Source organism: Bidens hawaiensis, unplaced genomic scaffold (genome assembly GCF_021521415.1).
Source record: "Bidens hawaiensis isolate Kalapana, Puna unplaced genomic scaffold, B.hawaiensis_p1.1 tig00010300_1, whole genome shotgun sequence".
NCBI classification, from domain to species: Eukaryota; Viridiplantae; Streptophyta; class Magnoliopsida; order Asterales; family Asteraceae; genus Bidens; species Bidens hawaiensis.
The window spans coordinates 588018-611346 of record NW_027491779.1 but is presented as its reverse complement, the minus strand read 5'-3'; the positions used below and the strand labels follow the sequence as shown (position 1 = coordinate 611346).

General features: G+C 33.5%; 1 protein-coding gene across 1 annotated transcript; it reads left to right on the top strand.

Moving 5' to 3' along the window:
• The first annotated feature begins 12292 nt into the window (after positions 1-12292).
• LOC143534701 (chloride channel protein CLC-d-like) lies at positions 12293-18956 on the top strand. Its single transcript, XM_077029131.1, has 23 exons — positions 12293-12633; positions 12812-12884; positions 12968-13189; positions 13429-13475; positions 13573-13671; positions 13761-13835; positions 13991-14079; positions 14637-14777; positions 14853-14923; positions 15708-15787; positions 15887-16030; positions 16130-16189; positions 16682-16756; positions 16849-17000; positions 17078-17213; positions 17284-17415; positions 17532-17609; positions 17694-17749; positions 17818-17904; positions 17985-18141; positions 18221-18322; positions 18392-18438; positions 18654-18956. The coding sequence occupies exons 1-23, from the start codon at positions 12466-12468 to the stop codon at positions 18724-18726; spliced, it is 2364 nt and encodes a 787-aa protein (XP_076885246.1). The 5' UTR covers positions 12293-12465; the 3' UTR covers positions 18727-18956.
• Positions 18957-23329: the final 4373 nt, after the last annotated feature.

The window sequence follows — 23329 nt, the reverse complement described above, 5'->3', positions numbered from 1 at the left end:
TTTGTATTCGTCACCCGACCCATTTCGATGTTCGGGAAATTTTATTAATAAAATATCGCATTAATAGAGTTATTTAGTTATTTTAATATTAGTGTTTAATTATTTATTTAATATATATATATATAACAACTTTCAAGTTAATACAATTTTAACCCTAGACTAAACTTTAACCCCTAAATGTTCCTATCTCTATACTCCAAGGACCAAACTAAAATTTCTGTTTATTATGATCACCCAACCCGTTAACCCATCAAATATAATCATGCCCATGACCCTTATCGTGTACCCGAGACTCAATTTGGCAAGCTTGGACCTCATTTCTCCTCATAAACTTGGAAATTGAATCTTGTAGTTTGTTAATCATACCATAAGCAGCCTACCGACAATCATAATTATGTGAAATCAATCATATACGATACGAATTGCTTATTATACCAAACCGTCTCAACCCGTTTATCAATATACATATTAACAATCATTTTAGTTCAATTAAACCCTCATACACGATCCTTATACCATCGCCGACAAAACCCCTGTAACAAATTGAATTAACATCGCTGTTTAGTTCGTGTTCTTGAGCTCATTCTTGCCGGCAACTGTTCTCTCAATTAACCATCGTATAACCATTTTTATAGGTAATTAATTATACGTTTCTCCTCTCCGTGATGTCTATTACATTAACCCCATAATCAATCGGCCAAACATACAACGTTTTAGCCGATTGATTGTGCTAGGGTTCATATAGGTTTATGGTTCACGTCAGTTTGTTCATATAATATCAGTTCCAGGTTATAACCAGTTAACTCCCTAGCCCAGATGTCTAGGGTGGTTGGGTTAGGACTCAGACCGCTGGGAGCCGCGGGTTTGAACCCCCAACCCTATATTTTTGGAAATGTTTCCTTTATGGGTTAATAAATCATATTATCATTAATTAACATTTTAAATATAATTTATCAGAATTTTATTAAAACCAATACATTAACTAATTGTTTTTCTGAACTTTGTTAAAACCAAACATTTATAGATATGTATATGAATATATATTAGTTATTAAAATTGTTAAAAGTTTTAATAATAAATACTTAAAAAGGTTTTTAATTTAAAATAGATAATTAAAATATGTCTTATGTTAAAATAGTTATCGGTAAAATACTTTTTAAAAAAATGTATTTTCTTTATAAACAAATATTTAATATTATTTAATACAACTTTAAATAAAAATAATATTTATAAAGAAAGGGATTTATTTTGTCATATAATAATTTTTTATAAGATAAATCTTTTAAATAAATTATTGTAACTTCCAAATACCCGTTCATATCTCAATACTCTTTTAGTCCATTTATTAATTCGTAGTGTTTCTTCAGCTATTATTACTCTTAGGATTTTTCCGTTGATATTCTCGATGAGCATGGCGATTACCTTATAATTGTTCTTACCGCATTGTTTTCCCTCACTTATTGTTAAGATGAGTATTTCACTCCCCTTTTTACTTATTTCAAATCCTTTTGGGGACATATGCGTATCTTATTATATTTACCTGTTATACAGCATTCACAATTGCAACTGTTTAATCCTTGTGTGTATATCAGTTTAATGCCTAACTTGCTATATGTTTATTTGCTTAATTGTCCGCATACGGAGAGGTCTATCATAATCACAATAACAGTATGATCATACGACTGTCGTAGTGGTCGGCGCCCGATCGCATGATAATGGTTTCACCGACAACTCATTTATGGTAACTAACACCCAATTCGCATGACAGCGGTTTAGCCCACATTTTATTATCTGTTTGAATTTTTTATGTGCTATGGCTTAATTGTATACCGCATTAAGGACATCTTTCTCATTTTCTTATATATTATATTTTCTTTAAACTAACTGGTGTTTTACTCACTCAACCTTGTGTTGACAAAACTATTTTATTTTTATAGGCATATGTAGGTTTAGATTTAATTCATTGAAAGCTTTGGAAGAGATTTAAATGATGCATTAAGTTAGAAGAAACTTATCAAGACACCGACTTATAAATACTTGAATTTATTTCTTTTTTTTTTTGCTTTTATGATTGTATACTTTGTTATTTGAGATTGTTTTGGATTATTTGAATATTTAATTTAACTTAATAGATATCTCCACATTTTAAATTAATGCATGATAGTACCTTGAGAGCTGTGAACAATCAGCTCATGCCCCGACATTTCCGTCTTAGGTTGGGGTGTGACATCTTTTCTCTAAAAAAAACATACATAAAATGAATCCTAGAAATAACCTGAACCATCATTCCCCACTTTCGGGCAATACCATGCTCAGCAAAACCACCCGAAATAACCGAGCGTAAGATTTTTGTAAGGCCCCGATCCCGATGCCCTACTTTGGCGTTGCATTTACTCATAAACATAGTTCTAAAAATCAGAGTTAATTAAAACTCTTGCGGAATAAATAAAACTTCAATCATTCATTACAAACACCCATAACTTGTCTTTTAAAACATAACATAAATTATAGCATTCAAAACATCATGAAAAATCTTCGAATGCCAGCCTCCTCAACTCTGCCATGTGTCCCTCTCAAACCAGCTGTCTCAGTCTGTTAACCTACATGCATACTAAAAGTCAGCTACGCTGAGTGAGTTCTAGTTAATCAGGAAACATACATTGCATTCACATACTTACGTAAATACGTATCCGAATATACATACCTTCATCTTTCCTTACATACTTACATACATTCACTCTTTCTTCCATACTTACATACAAACATACTTTCATTCATACATATACAGTATAAAGAGCATATGGCCCTATAACCTTCGCATATATTTTTAGGGTTTGTTCCCTACATTCGCAGATATTATTAGGGTATGTTCCCTACATTCACAGATATTATTAGGGTTTGTTCCCTACATTCATAGATATTATTAAGTTCTGTTACCTACATTCACAGATATTATTAGGGTTTGTTCCCTACTTAAACCATACATTTCATTCGTGCTATAACCATACATACCTTTCTTTACATAATCATACTTTCGTACATACTCATTTCATTACGTACTTTCATACATACATATTTCATACAAGACATACTAAATATTACTTTCCATGCCAATACATGCAATATCCGAATATCGTTCACGCACTGACGAGCTTTCATTCATACATTCATACATACCATCACATAAATCATTATAGCATACACTTACCATCTAAGGTAAGTGTATTAACATTCACATTGAGTATGCACACAGCCCCGAAACATGACAATGAAGTGGGGCTAGAAACTCATCTGAGATTTGTTACGTTCACCGTTAATGGTTATTCCTTTCTTTAGCCATGCGCGACTAACTGTATGACAATTACAAGTATCAATTAACTATCACTACCCATATCGCGTTTCCAGTTTAATTATAACCCTCCACAAACTGGGGTCCAGGGGCAGCGCCCCTGGCAGCGAGGTTCTGGGGGGGGGGCAGCCCCTAGCGGGGTCCAAGGGGCAGAGCCCCTGGCTTAAGCTGCTCTAAACACCTTCTTTGTCTTAACACGTTTTTCATTAGAATTCAATAATAATATTTTATTGTTAACTCGTTAATCCTTTAAGGTATCTTTTCATCAATTAATAAAGTCCAAGGGCTTCTATGTAATTAAATTATTCTTTTCTAAGTCCAAGGACCTTTCTGTCATTCTTTCAAAGTCTAATTCATTATCCAGTTCTCAAAATCTAATTCGTTATTCAGTTCTTTAACGAATGGGGGATCATAACGAATGGACCTTTATAACGAATTGACCTGTATAACGAATTGACCTGTATAACGAATTGACCCTTATAGAACGATTTAACCCTTATAACGAATTGAGGATTCATTCATCCTTTCCCTGTAACGAATGGGCTAACGAATCTAGCTCATTCGTTACTTTCTCCTTAACGAATTGACATAACGAACCAGCCTAACGAATGAGAGTTCATTCGTCAAGTCTCCATAACGAATGGCTTAACGAAGGGGGTTAACTCTTCATCCTTCCTTAACGAATTGCATAGCGAATTCGTCGTTCTTTCTAGGGTTAGGTCAGAAACATTCTCTGACATTTTGATATTCCCTTAATCGCCGGCGTCGTCTTTCCGGCGCGTCATCGCTAGAAACCGGGATCTCGCCGGAAAAGCGAGACCCACTCATTTTCCACCGTTTTTCATTCCGTTCGATCCGGATCTGAGCTAGGGTAACCCCTAAACTCATCTTTCAATCGATTTATACCCGATTCCATCCGGATCTCGTGACTTTAACGGTTTAAGGTGTCAGCTCATCGTTTCGAGACTAGATCTAACGGGTTTGGATCCATACAGTATCATACTATCATTACCTTGGATCGATGCTCGGTTTGTTCTTGCTATAACGGCTAGAGAGAGAGATGAGAGAGAGCTTAAGTGTGTGTTTTGGGTGGTGTATGGAATGGGTAGAAATCTATGGATTATGGGGTAATTATTGTATATATATCATGGGTCATGGGCTTAAGCCCGTGGTGTTTCTTACTGATTATCCCAAGTCCATTATCCATATTTATTTAACCCAACATGACCCCATCTCATAATCACTAATATTATTATTTTATTAACCGAAACGGGAAATGAGAAACGGGATGTTACAAGTCTTCTCTCCTTAAAGAGGTTTCATCCCTGAAACCTAACTATTGCTGAAACAAACCTGGGTATAACTTGCGCATCTCATCCTCAACTTCCCACGTAGCATCTGATTCCTTACGGTGCTTCCATATCACTTTTACCAAGATAATGGCCATCTCATCCTCAACTTCCCAAGTAGCATCTGATTCCTTAGTTGTTTTTCCTTGCGGTCAACAATTTCTACAAGCTGTTTGATATAGTTTAACTGTTCATCAACCTCAATATCTACTAATGACATATGTGACGTGTCATCAGCTAGGCAATTTCTCAGATGAAAAACATGAAAAGTATAATGAACTCCTTCCAACTATTCGGGTAAATTTAACTTGTAAGCCACTTCACCAACACGATCATCAATCTTAAACGGTCCAATGTACCTTGGACTCAACTCTCCTCTCTTCCTTAAATGAATGATTCCCTTCCAAGGCGAGACCTTGAGCATCACATTGTCACCAACGTTAAACTCGATTGGTCGTCGCCGCTTATCAGCATACGACTTCTGACGATCTTGAGCAGCTTTCATCCTTGCGTTGATCTAATCGAACCTTGACGAGGTTTCTTGCACAACTTCTAGGCTTCCAATCTCTTTCTGACCATCTCTCCCCAACATACAGGAGTTCTACAACGTCTACCGTATAGCATCTCAAACGGTGGCATACAAATACTTGAATGATAGTTGTTGTTATAAGAGAATTCTACAAGTTGTAGATGATCATCCCAACTTCCTCCAAAGTCTAAAACACAAGCACGTAGCATATCCTCAAGGGTTTGGATAGTCCTTTCAGACTGCCCATCTGTTTGAGGATGATACGCCTACTGATGTTCAATCTCGTTCCCATAGCTTCATAACTTCTTCCAGAATCTTGAAATGAAATGAGTGTCTCTATCGGATAAGATCGATAATGGCACTCCATGCTTAGCCACAACTTCCTTTATGAACACATTTGCCAATACCTCTGACGATATGGCTTCTCGTACAGGCAGAAAGTGAGCACTTTTTGTCAAACGATCCACAATCACCCAAATGGTATCATGATGTTTAGCTGTACGGGGTAGCTTAGTTATGAAATCCATGGTGATGTGTCTCATTTCCATTCTGGTATCTCTAAAGACTGCATCTCCCTAAAAGGTTTCTGGTGTTCAGCCTTGACTTGTAAACAAGTTAAGCACTTGCTAACATAATCCACTACATCATTCATCATACCTGGCCACCAGTAGTCTCTCTTCAGATCCTGATACATCTTGGTGTATCCCGGATGAATCGAATATCTAGACTTGTGAGCTTCATCTAAGATTCGACCTCTAAGATTTCCATTGCGTGGAATCCACAAACGGTCAAACCTAGTCTTAAAACCATAAGTGTTTTCCATCAACTCATCTTGTTGTCTGACAATTCTATCCTTCTTCATTAATCCTTCATATGCAAGCACCTCAGACTGAATTTTGATTATTTCTCCGAATAGATCTGAGTTAATGATCAACTTATAAGACTTCACTGTTGCAATAACTTCTTCATTATTACTGCTTAGCACATCAGCGATCACATTAGCTTTACCAGGATGGTAATTGATATCACAGTCGTAGTCCTTTATCAGCTCTAAACACCTTCTTTGTCTCATGTTCAATTCTTTTCATTCGAAGAGATACTTTAAGCTTTTATGATCTGTGTAGATAGTACACTTAGTACCATACAGATAATGTCTCCATATCTTTAGAGCATGCACTACTAATGCTAGCTCTAAGTCATGCATCGGATAAGTACTCTCGTGAACCTTCAACTGTCTAGACGCATAAGCTATCACTTTTCCTCGTTGCATCAACACACAACCTAACCCACGATGCGAGGCATCAGTAAAAACCACCAAATCCTCGTCACCATCGGGTAGATCAAGGATTGGAGCTTGTGTGAGTCTTTTTTTCAATTCCTCAAAAGCTTCTTCCTGAAACTTACCCCAACTGAATACTACAAACTTTCGGGTCATACTGGTCAATGCTGCAGCTATCTTGGAGAAGCCTTCGATGAATCTCCTTTAATAGCCAGCCAGTCCTGAGAAGCTTCGTATGTCATTTGGGTTTTGCGGAGTCTTCTAATTCGCTATTGCCTCAATCTTAGCTGGGTTCACAGTAATCCCTTCAGGATTGATCACGTGACCAAGAAACTGCACTTCACGCAACCAGAATGCGCATTTTGAAAACTTAGCATACAGCTTATCTTCCTTCAAAACCTCCAATACTTCTCTTAAATGCTTAGCATGATCGGACTCGCTCCTTTAATAAATCAATATATCATTAATAAAAACGATGACTGACTTGTCTAACTTCGGCCGACATACCCTATTCATCATATCCATAAATGCTACAGGAGCGTTCGTTAGACCGAATGACATCACGATGAACTCGTAGTGTCCAACCGCGTCCGAAACGTTGTCTTAGGGATGTCTGCCTCCTTCACTTTCAGCTAATGATACCCTGATCTAAGGTCTATTCGCGAGAACCAACTCGAACCTTGTAATTGATCAAACAACTCATCAATCTGTGGCAACAAATATCTGTTATTCACCGTAAGCTTGTTCAACTCTCGGTAGTCTGAGCACATTCTCATGTTTCCATCCTTCTTCTTGACAAACAACACTGGTGCACCCCACGGGGACACACTCGGTCTTATAAAGCCTTTATCGAGGAGTTCTTGTAGTTCGGACGTCAATTCTTTCATCTCGGATGGCGCCAGGCGGTAAAGTGCTTTCGCGACGGGCTGGGCTCCTGGTATTAAGTCTATCTGGAATTCTATTTCACGCTTCGGTGGCAACCCTGAAAGGTCCTTAGGTAACACTTCTGGATAGTCGCACACAACAGGAATAACTTTCGCTTCTTTCGTCTCGACCGTTTGTAAGTTATTAATACTAAGTATTTATTTCATTTATTTAATATTTATTTATTAATTGTGAAAGTAATTTTAATTGTAGCAAACTTTTAAACCGCCGGTATATTTTGGATGAAAATATTTGAAGCTTGGCTCATGCTAACCGGCAAACCGGAAGAATTCCAGGGTAAAGAAGCGGTTCAAGCCCATTGGAAGGTTATCAATCAATAATGCCAAAAATATGTTGGGATATACAACCGATTGAGTGAACATGGTAGGCGTAGCAGGGAAAACGACGCCAATATCCAATCTAGAGCGTTAAGCGACTTTCGAACTCAAGAGAAACTGGAAGGGCGGAAAGGGAAGCCATTCAAGCATTTAAGTTATTGGGAGAAACTTCGTGTTTGCCGGAAATGGTTCATGGGCTACAAAAAAGTCAAAGACCTCGTCTTCAACAAATCCGAGCACACCTGTAACACCCTCCGATGGTCGTAACTCGAATCTCGTTAATGAGTGTGAGGTGGTTAATTTAAACGACGACGGCGTACAAGATTTGGCTCGACCCCGCGGAAGAGGAAGAAAAAAGAATACGATAATTGTAGAGGGTTGGTTGTCACGAGTCAATGTGAGGGGGGCAACGAATAAATCAAAAATTTAAACGAGGTGTTCGATCGTTTCGAAACCCATAGCGTGGAACATACCGCTACCTTCCAACAAACCAACGAACATCTTGCCAATCTATATGCATTGTGGCAAATTAGACGAGACTATGAGTTTCTCGTCTCGAACGGGTTAAATGGAGATGCTGCATTATTGAAAGAATGAAGAGTATAAAAAATTCACGAATATAATGGTTTTTAGTTTTATGTTTTTTGTTTTGTATTTTTTTGGTATTTCTTTTCTTTTTTAATTTTAATGTATGCTTATTTATTTATTTATTTATTTTATTTAATGAGTTTTTGTTTGTTTAATCTACCTATCAAATAAAGCAAGAGGATTCTAGCAACCTATCCCTCAATAATCGAGAAGAGTGGTTTATTTTGTCATATGACATTCAGAAAGTGATTTTTATCTAGTTGGCACCTAATTCTTCTACACTCAATATTTTATTAAAAAAAATCACGTGGGTCTCACAATTACGCCGTTCTCAAAAAATATTACGCTATGTCTCAAACCCTAATCTCATCAAGACGATCTCAACCATGCCTTAATCAAGATTTGTGGCTAAAGTAAATATTAGCATGCTTCATCTTTGGCCACTGAATCAGCAACAACGAATTAATAGTAAACATGTACTCATTTATTCTTGGTTCGATAAGGCATGTACTACAACAATCGTTCGTTTTTCATTTTAATCTATATCTATGTTCATTTATTAACGTATTTTATGATTGTTGGTTTGATTTTTGTTCGGTATAAACCCTAATTGTCAAGATGATTGATCGCAGGTTTTCTGTAACTACTGCAGAATATTTTATGGCTTGTGATTAAATGAGATAAATGTTGATCTTCTCATACTTTCTGATACAAAAAATGTATGTTGATTCTTATTTCAGAACATTCTATTACTTATCTTTGAAAGCAAGTTTATTTTTGTTTTTGTATTTTGATTTTGTTATCGTATGTTGTTTCATTCAAAGTAGAGGTACTAAACGGTTCAAGTTTAAAGGACTTTCTCTATAGTTGTTGATGAGTACCAAATTAAACTGGAAACATCGTTTGTAAGCATCTTTTGACATTTTGGTATGAACTCGAAGTGGCGTTTCAACCCACTTCATGTTAATTAGACAATCAGCCGAATTTAATCTCTGATAGTTCCAGTTGGTAAAAAAAGTAGCTTAAAAAGAGTCAAATTAGTTAACACGTTGCAAGTTTTAATTCGATTATTTTAACAATTTTCAAATATGTGTAACTAAAATATGTGAACAAGCACATATATTATGCATGTGCATTATATTTAAGAATAATCTTTCATTTTCAAGAACTACAAGTTGCAAAGAAATTGTGTGAATGGGAATTTCAGCAGACTATGAATGTTATAGTTCTTTATAAATATTCATATTAAAGGATGGTTATTGATTTTACAGTTGTTTTTTGAATATCACTAACAGTTGATTATTTTCGCAAGTTAATTGAGATTGTAGCTATTATTTGATTACTTTGCAATAAAAAAATCACAATGTTGAACCAACATAAAGTTTACACAACACAATTTTAAATGAATGAACATGAGTTAATGAATCTAAAAATGCAAATTCTGTGGATTGTAGAACGATATACTAGATTGCATGATAAGAAGATTCCTTAATATCAAGTGATTTTATGTTTAGCATCTTGAAATAAGTGGCCACTTGGTTGGAAATTGAATAAAAGGTTTTTGTGTTGGATCGATGTGATATCACTTGTGGTACATGTTTATTGCTATGTTGTATGCATTATGCCTGATTATCCTTGTGGATTTTATATGTGAATATATGCTAATTATATTGGATAGTATTACATGTATGTGGTTCTTACTCAAGTGTTTATTAGAAGAGTGTTGTTCAAAACTGGATGTTTAACTCGTATTTGTGCTGAATGAGTGGTACAGATGACTGTGATTTTGACCAAGATGGCTACTTCATATCAACTGAGCTAAGAAGGTGACAATATATACTTTCATTTAATATTACATTATTTTACAATAAAGTTACTACAAATACTTATAGAGTGAATATTTGAGTTAAAAAAAATAATATTTTGTAAAATTAATAGTTCTGCTATTGATCCAAACAATTCGCTTTGTAAACTTTTTTTTAAGACAAAGCTACCCTCGCATTATGTCAAATCAGATAATTCTAGGATGGCGATCCAATCTTAATGGCCCATGTTTGGGAGGCAATTGTCAATGTATTTGCAAACCAAATTAAATCAATTTGAATTGCGTGTTTGCATCAAGCTTTGGTAAATTATCTGAATTCAAATGAGTGATAAATGATTAAAATTGAAAAGGACCTACATGTTACATTTGCATTGATATTAACAATAGTTTAAATTTAGTTTAATCCAAATATTATAATTCAAATATATAATAATCAATTAACTACCAATTAACAAAAAGAAGTTAAAAGCATTTATTTTTATTTTTGACTCATTTACTTATATAGTATGATTTGGGTTTGATATAGGACAGAGTTTGAGTTGCCCCTGGTTTGATTATCGTCCGACATTCTTTGACTTTAGCAATTGAACTAAGAGTGAAATTTTGAGTTAATATGTACCACTTATCATTCATTGTTCAATATGTATAAATAACTTACATGTGGCGAAACTAATAAAATGTCATTTCATTTTTCAATGTGGTTGCAGGTGGACCGTATTTCAAATAAAAAAATAGTAATACCCATGAGATTTCAAATAAAGTATCAATTTGATTATTTGGTATGAATTAATTATGTTTGTAATTTTATTGTATGAATCTATTATGTTTGTAATTATTATCTCATATAATAGTAACCAACTTTTAAAACTGTTCCAATTAGGTCACTTATACATATTTTCTCAAATCGGGTCACTAAATCTTCAAATCGAGTCTCATCGATTTTTTTGTTTGTTAAAACAGAAATAGAGGATAAGATACGGGGGTCAGAATTTGCAATATATGTAGTTATATTTAAAAAAATAAAAAATGTTAATTATATTAAAAATCAAAAATAAAAAATGAAATTCACGTCGCCACTCAACGTCGACATAAAAAAAAGATAAAAAGATTTCCTATGTGAAAAAAAAAAATAAAAACGTTAAAAAAACATGTTAAAACCTTTAGTATAATAAAATATGAAAGTTGAGTGACTTAATTGGAACAATTTTTAAAGATGAGAGACATAATTGGAACATTTTTGAAACTTGGTTACTATTCTATGAAATTGCCCCTTATTTATTGGGAATATCAAACTTTTTTGTGTTTTAATTTTTATCACCCCATCCCGTGTATCACACGGGTTTTAACCTAATTTAGTTATAAAAAGAGAAAAAAATGATGTGGCGCTACAACACCGTTACACCCTAAAACAAATTTCTCCATTTACTAGATTTGGCGTTCCATGTCAAAAATCGCCTGATGCTTAAATGAATGAATGTATAAATAAATAAAACACTTATAAATCTCCGTTGGTTACTATTACTTAAGGAAATATTCATGTACATTTTAATCATAACATGAAAACGTAAGAAACAATACTAATTTATAAAAAAAAATAAGAACGTAAGAAACAATACTAATCTACATAAACAATGATTTATAATAACAAAGAAAAAAACCTAAAATTACAACAAAAGAATCTAAATTAAGTACAATAACAGCAAATACTAGTAAAAGAAAAAAGTCTAATAATAACAACAAAATATAAATCAGCAAATACTTATAATGTCTCATAATAAAAAATTAGCAAATACGAAAAAATAAAAACAGTTATAACTTTATTTGTAGAGTAATTATATATACAAGTATAATAATTATTTAATTACATCATAAAATAATTAAGTAGAGTAATTATATAATTATGTAAAGTAATTACATAATTATTCTACTTTTATGTATAATTGTTTTACTTGATTTTTATTAGCACATCAATTTTATTTGGACCTTAACTTTTCCGTATAGAAATAAACTATTATGAATTTATGATGTTAAATATAAAATGTTTTCATGTAAATAACAAGGGTTTCACTTTCACTTCAGTTGGGTGGGAATTGAATTGAATTGAGGAGGAAGGAATTATTACTCTTGAAAACTACGTTGGATCAACATCCAATTCAATCGCCAATATAGATCAAAACCCCCAATTTTACACATCAAAATCAACCATTGATCCAACAAATTTGCTCTCAGGAGATCAGGTCTCTGGTTGGATCTCGCTGCCACAGTTATTATTATTATTATTATTATGCTTTCGAATAAACTTCAGAACAGCGGTAAGGTTATCTGGTCTCGGTTGCCCACCGCCGAAGATGGAAGTAGTGATTATTATGATGATGGGAGTTTGAGAAGCGGCGATGGGTTTGATAGCCTTGATTATGAAGTTATCGAGAATTACGCCTATCGCCAAGAACAGGTCTCCCTTTGTTTCTTATTGTTTCTTATTGCTACAATTACTTAGTTTAGTGTTATTATTATTATACATACTTACAGTTATTATTATTGTTATTGTTTCATGGAGTCTGAGTCAGTTAAATTAAATCCGTTCTATCTCTGAGTTACTTAATGATGCCAAACCCAACTTTTTATTGCAGGCACGTAGAGGAAAGCTTTATGTGTGGTATAACGTCGGAGTTAAATGGTTCTTCGCTCTGCTAATCGGCATAGGTCTCTCTCTTTCATTTCTCAAAACTCTGATTGATTTCAGAATCAACAATAATATATCTCTTGTCTTGATTGGTTGCATTTAGGCACTGGGTTAGCCGCTGTTCTCATCAATATCTCTGTTGAGAATTTTGCTGGATGGAAGTACTCATGGACCTTTTCAATTATACAAAAGTCTTATGTAGCTGGTTTCATAGTATACACCATCTTCAATCTCGCTCTAGTTTTCTCTTCTGTTTTTATTATTACACAATTTGCACCCGCAGCAGCAGGATCCGGAATACCAGAGATTAAGGGTTATTTGAATGGTAATTTAATTATAACAACACCTACTAAATAGTAAACAAGTTCCATATATGTTTCATTTGCCTCACTTAATTTTAAACTTTGGTAACATTCATAAAACTTACATATGCTTGGAACACCTAACAAAAGCTGAATGACTTTAGTGAAACAGTTAGGATGCTTGGTAACTATGGTATAAAGTTACCCCTTTAATAACATATTTATTATAAATACATGCACTGATTTACAAAAAATTTTGCAGGGATTGACACTCGTGGTATCCTTCTTTTCAGAACCCTGATAGGAAAGGTGACCTTTTTTGCCTAAAAATAAACTAAGGTTATGTATGATTATTTATTTTTTCAATGTTTTTAGAAGGAAGTAATTTGTATGCAAATTGTTTTAGATATCTGGAAGCATTGGATCTGTGGGTGGTGGACTGGCACTTGGTAAAGAAGGGCCTCTTGTTCATACGGGTGCTTGTATTGCTTCCTTACTTGGACAAGTAAGCACACTCTTTATTATTTTTTATATCCTTTTATTCATCTATTGTGGACCGACTAACGTGTTTTTATTAATGAATTTGATATTTAGGGTGGATCCACTAAATACCATCTGAGTTCTAGGTGGCTACAGATCTTTAAGAGTGATCGTGATCGCCGTGATCTTGTGAGTGATATTGATGTTCATTATGCGTGTTTATACATCAATTATTTATAGTTGTAGCTTTTTACTTTAAAGGAAAATAAAAAAAAAATATTTTTGTTTGCAACTGTGAGATGAGATCGTGTTTGTGATGTTTATGAGTTCAAATGTTTTGAAAGGTAACATGTGGATGTGCAGCTGGTGTGGCTGCTGCTTTTCGGGCTCCAGTTGGCGGTGTATTATTTGCTCTAGAGGAAGTTACCTCATGGTAAGTTTTGTTTTTCTTTATTTCTGTGTGTTATACATACAGGTATAATATTAAACATATACGTGGGACTCCCCTAAAAGCACTTATTGGACGATGTTAGATGTATCTCCTAAGTTTTTGAGCCATTTGATCTGAGTCTGAAACACATTTTGTCGGGATGGATGAGACAGAAACAGATTATGTGCAAAATCGTTAATTATTTATTTTAAACAAGTTGCATTGGCAAATATGGTTACATTAGTTGTATTTCTTAAATTTTAGTTTCTTTCAAGGGTTAACATCATTAAAATCCAACATGCTCTCATTCACGCAAAAAGTCTCTCCAACATATTTTGGTGTATAAAAGTCTCCGCACATGTTCAACTTTGCTATGTTAAATCCCTATATTTGTCTAGAATGCATGTACTTGTGAAAAAAAATTAGAATAATGACTTGTTACTTTAAGATTCGTCAAAATATGATTATATACTATTTTTTGCAATACAAATAGAATGTTACTTTATACATTTTTTTTGCAAAAGAAGTTAGTGTGTGGTAATAACTGTTTCTAATTGAAGGTGGAGGAGTCAGCTGATGTGGCGTGTTTTCTTCACATCTGCAGTGGTGGCCGTAGTAGTGCGTACCGCGATGGGGTGGTGTAAAAGTGGCAAGTGTGGGCATTTTGGTTCCGGAGGCTTCATAATATGGGATGTTTCGGAGTAAGAACCTCACTTTTAAATTATTTTCTTGTTTTATTTTTTAATTCTATTGGTTTCTTACTAAGTCCAATTTAGTGGTCAAGAGGACTACTCATTTGCAGAGCTATTACCCATGGCCATTATTGGTGTTATAGGCGGTCTTCTTGGTATGTCATGCTGCCAGTTACTCATTTCTTTTACTAGCAAAAAGGGTATTTCTGTTAGGCTGAAAACGAACCGAATGAATACAAACAACCCATGATTATGTTTGTTCATTTACCCTTAACTGACCAACGATCGAACAGGAACAACTAAATGAACACGGTTTTTTTGTTCGTGTTTGCTTATGTTCTTTTGTTAAGATTATAAATGAATGGTTCATGAACCTAAAAGAACAAACATAATTGAACGAACATAATAAACCATGTAAAAGTAAACGTGAACAAATGGTTCATGAACCTAAAAGAACAAACATAATTTAACGAACATAATAAACCATGTAAAAGTAAACGTGAACAAGTCAACCACAATGTGTTGGGTCTAAAAAGTTGGTAAAGCTAGACTAAATTGTAATGAACCAATTTAAATGAATATATTGATGAACGTAAACAAATGGACCTAAACAAATCTAAACTAACGAACATGAATGAACGTAAACTAAAGAGGTAAGCAAACGGACTTACATAAAGTAAATGAACGTAAACGAACGAATTTGAAGGAACGGGCTTAGAATTAATGTATCCAAACAAACATAGACGAATTTTAATGAATGAACGTTCAAGAACATAAATGAACGACCAAGGCGTATATTCATGTTCGTTCGTTTTACTAAATCTACATTTATTTTTGTGTGTGTTAGTTTGTTGATTATTCCTGCTGGACTGAACGTTTAGTTCATTTACATCCTAATTTTTGTCACTTTTAAATTGCTAATCAATAATGCTTTTTCAGGAGCATTGTTTAACCAGCTGACACTTTATATAACACACTGGCGCCGAAATTATCTACACAAAAAAGGAAACCGAGTCAAAGTAAGTTTCTTTTTTCTATTCTTTTAAAAGTTAATTGTTTAATTTATATAATAATGTCTTGCATTATGATTTACTTTTAAATCTGACTTATGTTTACAGATAATTGAAGCGTGTCTAGTATCCGTGATAACCTCAATAATCTCATTCGGATTGCCTCTTTTTAGAAAATGTAGCGCATGTCCCGACTCAGATAGCTCTATTGAATGTCCTCGTCGACCCGGGACTTATGGTAATTATGTTAACGTAAGTTTAATTACCAGTTTCTTTTATTTTTGTGATATTTGGTGGGACCCATCTAGAGATATGGCTATTTTATGATGGATTTAACATTTATATTATCAGTTTTTTTGTAGCAATGAGAATGAATACAATGATCTTGCAACCATCTTCTTTAATACTCAGGTCAACAGAGATATATTTTGTCTTTTCTTTTTGAGAAAGTTGCACAAATGGTTCCTGTGGTTAATCATTTTTAAAGTTTGGTCCGCAAATTTTAAAAATTGCAAACTTAGTAGTTAGTTTAAACATTTGTGAGAGGGTTGCAAGTTTAGTTACCACCGTTAATCCCAAATAGGTTTGACAGAAAAGTGATGTCACGTGTCATTCATGTGAGGGTAATCTTGTCCTGTAAATCGAAAGCTTAATCGAAGGTAAATCGAAACCCTCACATCATAAAAGACACATGACATCACTTTCCTGTTACAAACTAGTGAGATTAACGATAGGGGACTAAATGTGAAATCATCTCACAAATGTTTGGACTGAGTTCTACAATTTTCAAAGTTTGGGACCGAACTTGCAAAATGGTCAAATTACAGGGACCTTTTGTGCAATTTTCTCTCTTTTTTTAATGTCTTTAGACTTATTAATGATTTTGCATATATTACTATGCAGGATGATGCAATTAGAAATCTGTTCAGTGCGAAAACCATACACGAGTACAGTGCTCAGAGCCTGCTGACTTTTTTGGTATCAGCTCAATTCTACACGCCATTTGTCATCGACTCATTGTTTGATTTAATCTTGTGAAAATTAGTTAATTAATGTGGGTTTTTGTTCAGGTTATGTTTTATAGCTTAGCTGTGGTGACGTTTGGTACTGCTGTGCCAGCTGGCCAGTTTGTTCCTGGTATAATGATTGGATCTACGTATGGACGCCTTGTTGGCATGTTTGTTGTTAGACTTTACAAAAAGACCAACATTGAAGAAGGAACGTAAGTTCATATACATGTATATATATATTTATTTCTTATAATTAATTCGAATTACATATCTTTTAATATGTTTTCAGCTATGCTTTACTTGGAGCTGCTTCATTTCTTGGAGGGTCAATGCGAATGACGGTTTCCCTATGTGTTATTATGGTTGAAATTACTAATAATTTAAAGCTTTTACCTCTTATCATGCTTGTTCTTCTCATATCAAAGGTAAATACATCTTTTTTCTTTGAATGGATTAATTATGTGGAGAAAATATTAAAATATTTACTTATTTCAGGCTGTTGGTGATGCTTTTAATGAAGGCTTATATGAAGAACAGGCTAGATTGAGGGGTATTCCTTTACTTGAATCCCGCCCCAAAAATCTGATGAGAAAAATGACAGCTAAAGAAGCTTGCGGGAATCAAAAGGTTAGGTTTGTTTGTTGGCTTCTAAAGTTATCTTTACTATTGTTTTGTCTTGTATTCAGAAACAAGTGAAACCAGAGGTGATAATTTAACACGTTTTGTATTTCTACATTTGATAGGTTTGTTACTTTCCTCGCGTGGTAAAAGTTGCTGATGCAGCGTCTATTCTGAGGACTAATAATCACAATGGCTTTCCTGTATGTTTTTCCTTTTTAAAGTTTATTTCTTGTACTTTTGGTGACCTAATTCCACGTTAGCTAATGCTTATACTTGCCATTTAGGTTGTGGATCACTCACGAAACGGAGAATCTATGGTCATTGGTCTTATCTTGCGCAGGTATAGAACGATATCTTTAATTATAACCTAAAGATATAATAACAATTTTTTTTTTTAATTTGATGCAGTCACTTATTAGTACTTCTGCAATCAAAAGCAGATTTTCAACATAGTCCTCATGCAGTTGATATGAGAAGCCAATCTATACCAATCAGGTAGTTATATAAAAGATTTTAAGATTGGGCATTTTAATTTACTTTTATGGTTAGTATGCTGAATAATATTTGAATTGCAGACACAATCTTGGTGACTTTGTGAAGCCTGTTACTAGTAAAGGATTATCTATAAATGATATCCATTTAAGTCCTGATGATTTGGAAATGTACATAGATCTTGCCCCTTTTGTGAACCCATCACCATATGTTGTCCCTGAAGATATGTCATTAACAAAGGTAACTAAATAGTTACATTAGGTGATATATTGTCTTTTTATTAAATTTATTTAATATTAATTCACATGACACTGTGCAGGTTTATAATCTGTTCCGTCAGTTAGGTTTGAGGCATATATTTGTAGTCCCACGTGCATCTCGTGTGATCGGTATGATCACCAGAAAGGACTTATTATTTGAGGTATTTAAAGTTTTATAACTTTTATGTATTTGAAAATTAAAAGTAATGGCATTGGTTTTTGACTTGTAGGATAATGATGATTTAGCTTCTGTAGAGCTTCAGTCAACTAGTGTAAGGTCTCTATGATGCCTGTACTTTATAATTGTATCACATATATAATAAAAATGATGAAAAAGGGCATTTTTTTTATATAAAGTGGTTCAACAAAAGAGGTAGTAAGGTATTTTCAGTGTTACCACTACAAACTTTGTAGGTGGTATGATACTAAAATTCTAAAATGAGTTGTTAAATCATAAAAAGAAATGTGTTTATTGAAATAATTGGATTGCAGGGATGAAGAACGACGAGCGAGGAGGAGGACATCTGATATCGGGTCTCCACTACTTAATGGTCTTCTTGATTAACAGTAGTAGCTAAGTATTATTTGAACAGAATCTAATCACTATAATTCTTTTTGGATAAGTTGTGTGTATATATTTACGATCGTATAAAAGGAGGTCAGGTCGAATAAGCAGGACATAGATTTTGTTAGTTTTAGGTCATGTTTCATGATTTGTATCTATCAACAATGTCTTTGCAGGATGTGTTTGTATTTTTGTTTACCACTTTAAGATAAGATACGAAAGAGTGTTTTATTTTGTTTTGTTTTTCTAGCTACACAACTTCAGATCATCATTAAAGCATTGCCAGTGCACTTAGCATTTCGGTTCATTCATTTTCCACTTTTGAAATCCTTACAATAGACTTTACATTCTCTTTATCAGCTCATATATATAATAATAATTAGTATCTTTGAGTAGCTGTTATCTATTACAAAACAAAGGTTGTAAACCCTAAAAAGTTATCAGTCGATTTATCTTCATTTCCATTTCTCTCACTCAATTTGTGTGACAGCCTCAACTTTTTGATTAGTTAATATTTTAGAATGCCGAAAATCAAATCGAATTAATAATGGATAACCGTGTTAATTTTGTTGTATTAATAATAATTATATAAAAAACAAACATAGTCTGTGTATATGATATCGTTATAATAAACTCAAATTGATATGTAAAATATACCGAGATTCTGTAAATTTCGTTACTAATGTTTTGTCCGGTCAAAACATTTGAGAACCAATAAATAGTTTTAATCTGAAAGTATTTCACAGCTATCAGATTTTTCGAAGATATACGATTTGCAGAATTCCCCCAACAAAAGACCAAAACTATTCTTTGTGAAGATGGCAAATGGGCAATCGTTGAAGGACATGACGAGCAAGTTTGACAAACTGGAGAAATTCGAAGGCAAGGACTTTTGCAAATGGCAAAAGAAGATGCACTAACTTTTTACTACCATGAAAGCGGTGCACGTGTTGAGTATGCCCATGTCGATGGTTGAGGAAGAAGGAAACCTGGAACAAAGTAGGAAGAAATTAAAATGGGAGAATGACAGCTACACCTACCTCAGCCTTATTCTGAACGGTATGTATGATCTGTTATTTGTATTATATCAAAACATTGAAACCGCTAAGGAACTGTGGGATATATCTGAAGCCAAGTATATGGCAGAAGATTATACGAGTAAGAAGTTTCTTGTAAGTAATTTTAACAATTAGAAGATGGTTGAGTCCAGGTCTGTTGTAAAACAATACCATGAATTGTGTCGAATGTTGGGGTAGTTTTCCCAACACACGATGAACATGGTAGAATCCATTTTTGTTTCATCAATTATTGACAAGTTACCCCATTCATGAAAAGATTTCAAACATAATCTGAAACACATAAAGGGTGCATTAAGTTTGGTTGAACTTGGAAGTCACTTCAGAATTGATGAGGGCTTCAGAACATTTGAAGCTATTGATGTCAATGATGTTAAAAATATGGTTGGTCAATCTGTTAACATGGTTGAGGATGTTGGAACATGTAAGGGTAAGAAAAAGTACACAGAGAAACGTAAGTTTCAAGGAAACAACAACACGTGTCCAAACAAGAAGGCAAAAGAGGGTTGTTGGGAGTGTGGCAAACCGGGTCACTTTAAGAGAGATTGCTGGATTAGAAAACTGAACAATAATGGACCAAAAAGTAAGAATGATGTAGGTTCAAGTGGGTCTAAGGACCAATAAAAGCAACAAGGTCAGATATTAGCACACAATTTTAGTTCAGCTGAGAATTATGTTTCACTAATTTATATACAATTTTGAGTGTCAGAGTTAAATGTGGTAAACTTCAGTCAACGATACTTATTGGTCTAAGATAATATAGACAAGAAGAAATTATAAACGAATAACAATTTTATTTTGCATATTCAATCAACATCCATGGATCCGTTGAGTTTTCATCCTTTTCTTTTGTAATTGTAATACAAAAGTGTATTTCATTCATGGTAATTTTATATATGATATTTTTTTATTTCATTCATAAGTACAGCTAATAAAATCACTATGTGCATCTTTTTCATAATTATAAAGAAATTGCATGATAATAAACCACATACTTGTATGAATATTCTATTAGAAAATATAATTTGAACTTATAAAATAATTTAATTTTTTTTAACTATAGGTTTATTTTTTAAATCTAATCATTTAATTTTTGTAGCTTAATTATATTTATTTTTAAGCATCACGTGCATCACACGAGTTCTAAAACTAGTATGTAAACAGAGTTTTTTTTTACCAAAATTGGAAAGAGGAGAAAAATATTTACAAAAATAGGTTTTCTTTCATAAACTTATTTTTTCTCACTCCCATTCTTATTGAGTATACGGTCGTGTTTAATGCTATTTCTGCGTTCAAGATTTAAACTTTGTTGAATACAAAACTTTATACAAACTAAGGTACTTTTTTTATCAGTACTTGCACGAACCAATTTTGGTTGAAGATTGGTACCGATACCGGTGTTGACATTTTTTTTGGTTTGTGCTTTTGTGTATATTTATATTTTTCGGCATTTCGGTATAAATTTTGCTGAAACAAAGTTTTATTCAATTTTTTTTGATATCGTAGGAATTACGGGTTCGAGTGTAAGTGTCGTACAATACCAATGGCAAACAGAACCAAGTCTGGCTAAACAATATCAATCAATATCAATATTAAATCCAACTTAATTTTTAAACACTCCTACATAAGAAAACAACTTGAAGAAATCTAATAAAATATCATATAACTATTCTAATAAAAGAAAATAACTAGAGACACGTGTCACTTGGAGATTTATTCTCTATTATTTTTTTATGGATTTGAATCAAATACAAATGAAATTAACGCGCTAATTGTGAGAATCAAGTAGAGTAATTATGTAATTTACATAATTACTCTACTTGATTCTCACAATTAGCGCGTTAATTTCATTTGCACGTTAACTTTCCCCTATTCTTAGCCTAAATTTCTCACTCAAACTATTATTCTGTTTTTAATAAAGACAGAATTACAAATTTTGTCCTTTAAACAAAGCCAATTTACGGTTCGTGTCCTTTTTTTAGTTTCTTTGCAGGCGGTGTACTTTAAACTTTTTTTTTCAACACGTTATGTCCTTTACGCTAACTGGGTTAGAAAAACTCAGTTAAAATACCCTCACGTGAGGACAATATTGGTCTTTTCGTCTAACCTGCAACTTCATCATCATCATCATCATCATCATCATCATCATCTTCTTCTTCTTCTTCTTCTTCTTCTTCTTCTTCTTCTTCTTCATTTTGCAGATCTCAATCAAAACCCTAAACTCTATATTTCAAGAATGGCTTGTAGTTAAGTTTTAATTGTATATTCTCCTAGGATCTGCAAACTCAACAATTCATTTCTATACCTTATAAATATTTCAAGATATAACCCATTGTCTCCAACCTCCTGTCACCGTCTTCAACACTCCACTGCCGCCACCATCTCCCAGATCCACCGACCTCCACCGTATCCCACTCCACTGCCGCCACCGTCTCCCAGCCGCCGCCGCCACCAGTACGTAACCCAGAGTCGTCGCCACCACACTCCGCCAACACCACCATCCTCGCCACATAGCTCCTCCAATCACCTAAAACCCTACTTTTCTTCAACAAAAAAACCGTAACCCACAGAGCTCCTCCAACCACCACACTCCACAGAGCTCCGCCACAGATCCTATAGATTAAATGAAATTTGGGCAAAAGAGGGACGGACTGAGATCGGGTTAAGGGGTTAGTAATTAAAGGGGTTTTTTGTGGTGGAGTGGTGATGCGTCAGTGGTGTGATGTTAATGCTATGGTGGTGGTTTAGAGCTAAAAAGAAGAAAGTGAGGATGAAGTTACATAAGAGATATTGAAAATGTTATTTTTAAGTTAATTATTATATATATATATATATATATATATATATATATATATATATATTTTCTTTTCGTTTTTTAAATTGAAGGATACATTAGAATTACAATTATGCCCATCACATGTCTGGCACATGTCATACTTAACTGAGTTTTTCTAACCCAGTTAGTGTAAATGACATAACGTGTAAAAAAAAAGTTTAAAGTACACCGTCTGCAAAGAAACTTAAAAAAGGACACGAACCGTAAATTAACTTTGTTTAAAGGACAAAATTTGTAATTCTGTCTTTAATAAAAGCGTATTTATGTCAATGTAATCAAAACATATCATCACATCATTTATTCAAAAAAGTAATTACATAAATTATATAGATTAAAAACTTTTTGAGTACATATGTCAATCTGATCAAAATATTTGTATCATTAATGAAATCACATTTATCTTTTTTTTTTATTAAATGAATTTATATACACTATTGAATGCAGGAGATGAATGTTATAAAATTCAATGAATGATATTTATGTTTAAAATGATAAAGACAAGATCAATTAGGAATAAATATCAGTTTTATTCTGACATATTTATTAAACCTCCACGGATGCATAGAGTTTTCATCTATCTCTTTCGAAACTGTGACACAAAAGTGTGTTTTATTCATGCTAATTTTATATATAATGTTATTTTTTATGTCATTCATAAATTAACATGTTATTATCTTTTGTGAGAATTCTC

Coding starts and splice junctions, on each gene's coding strand:
- LOC143534701 (XM_077029131.1), top strand. CDS start 12,466: ATGCTTTCGAATAAACTTCAGAACAGCGGTAAGGTTATCTGGTCTCGG. Junction 13,836..13,990: donor ATCGTGATCGCCGTGATCTT/GTGAGTGATATT, acceptor ATGTTTTGAAAG/GTAACATGTGGATGTGCAGC. Junction 18,323..18,391: donor GAAAGGACTTATTATTTGAG/GTATTTAAAGTT, acceptor TTTGACTTGTAG/GATAATGATGATTTAGCTTC.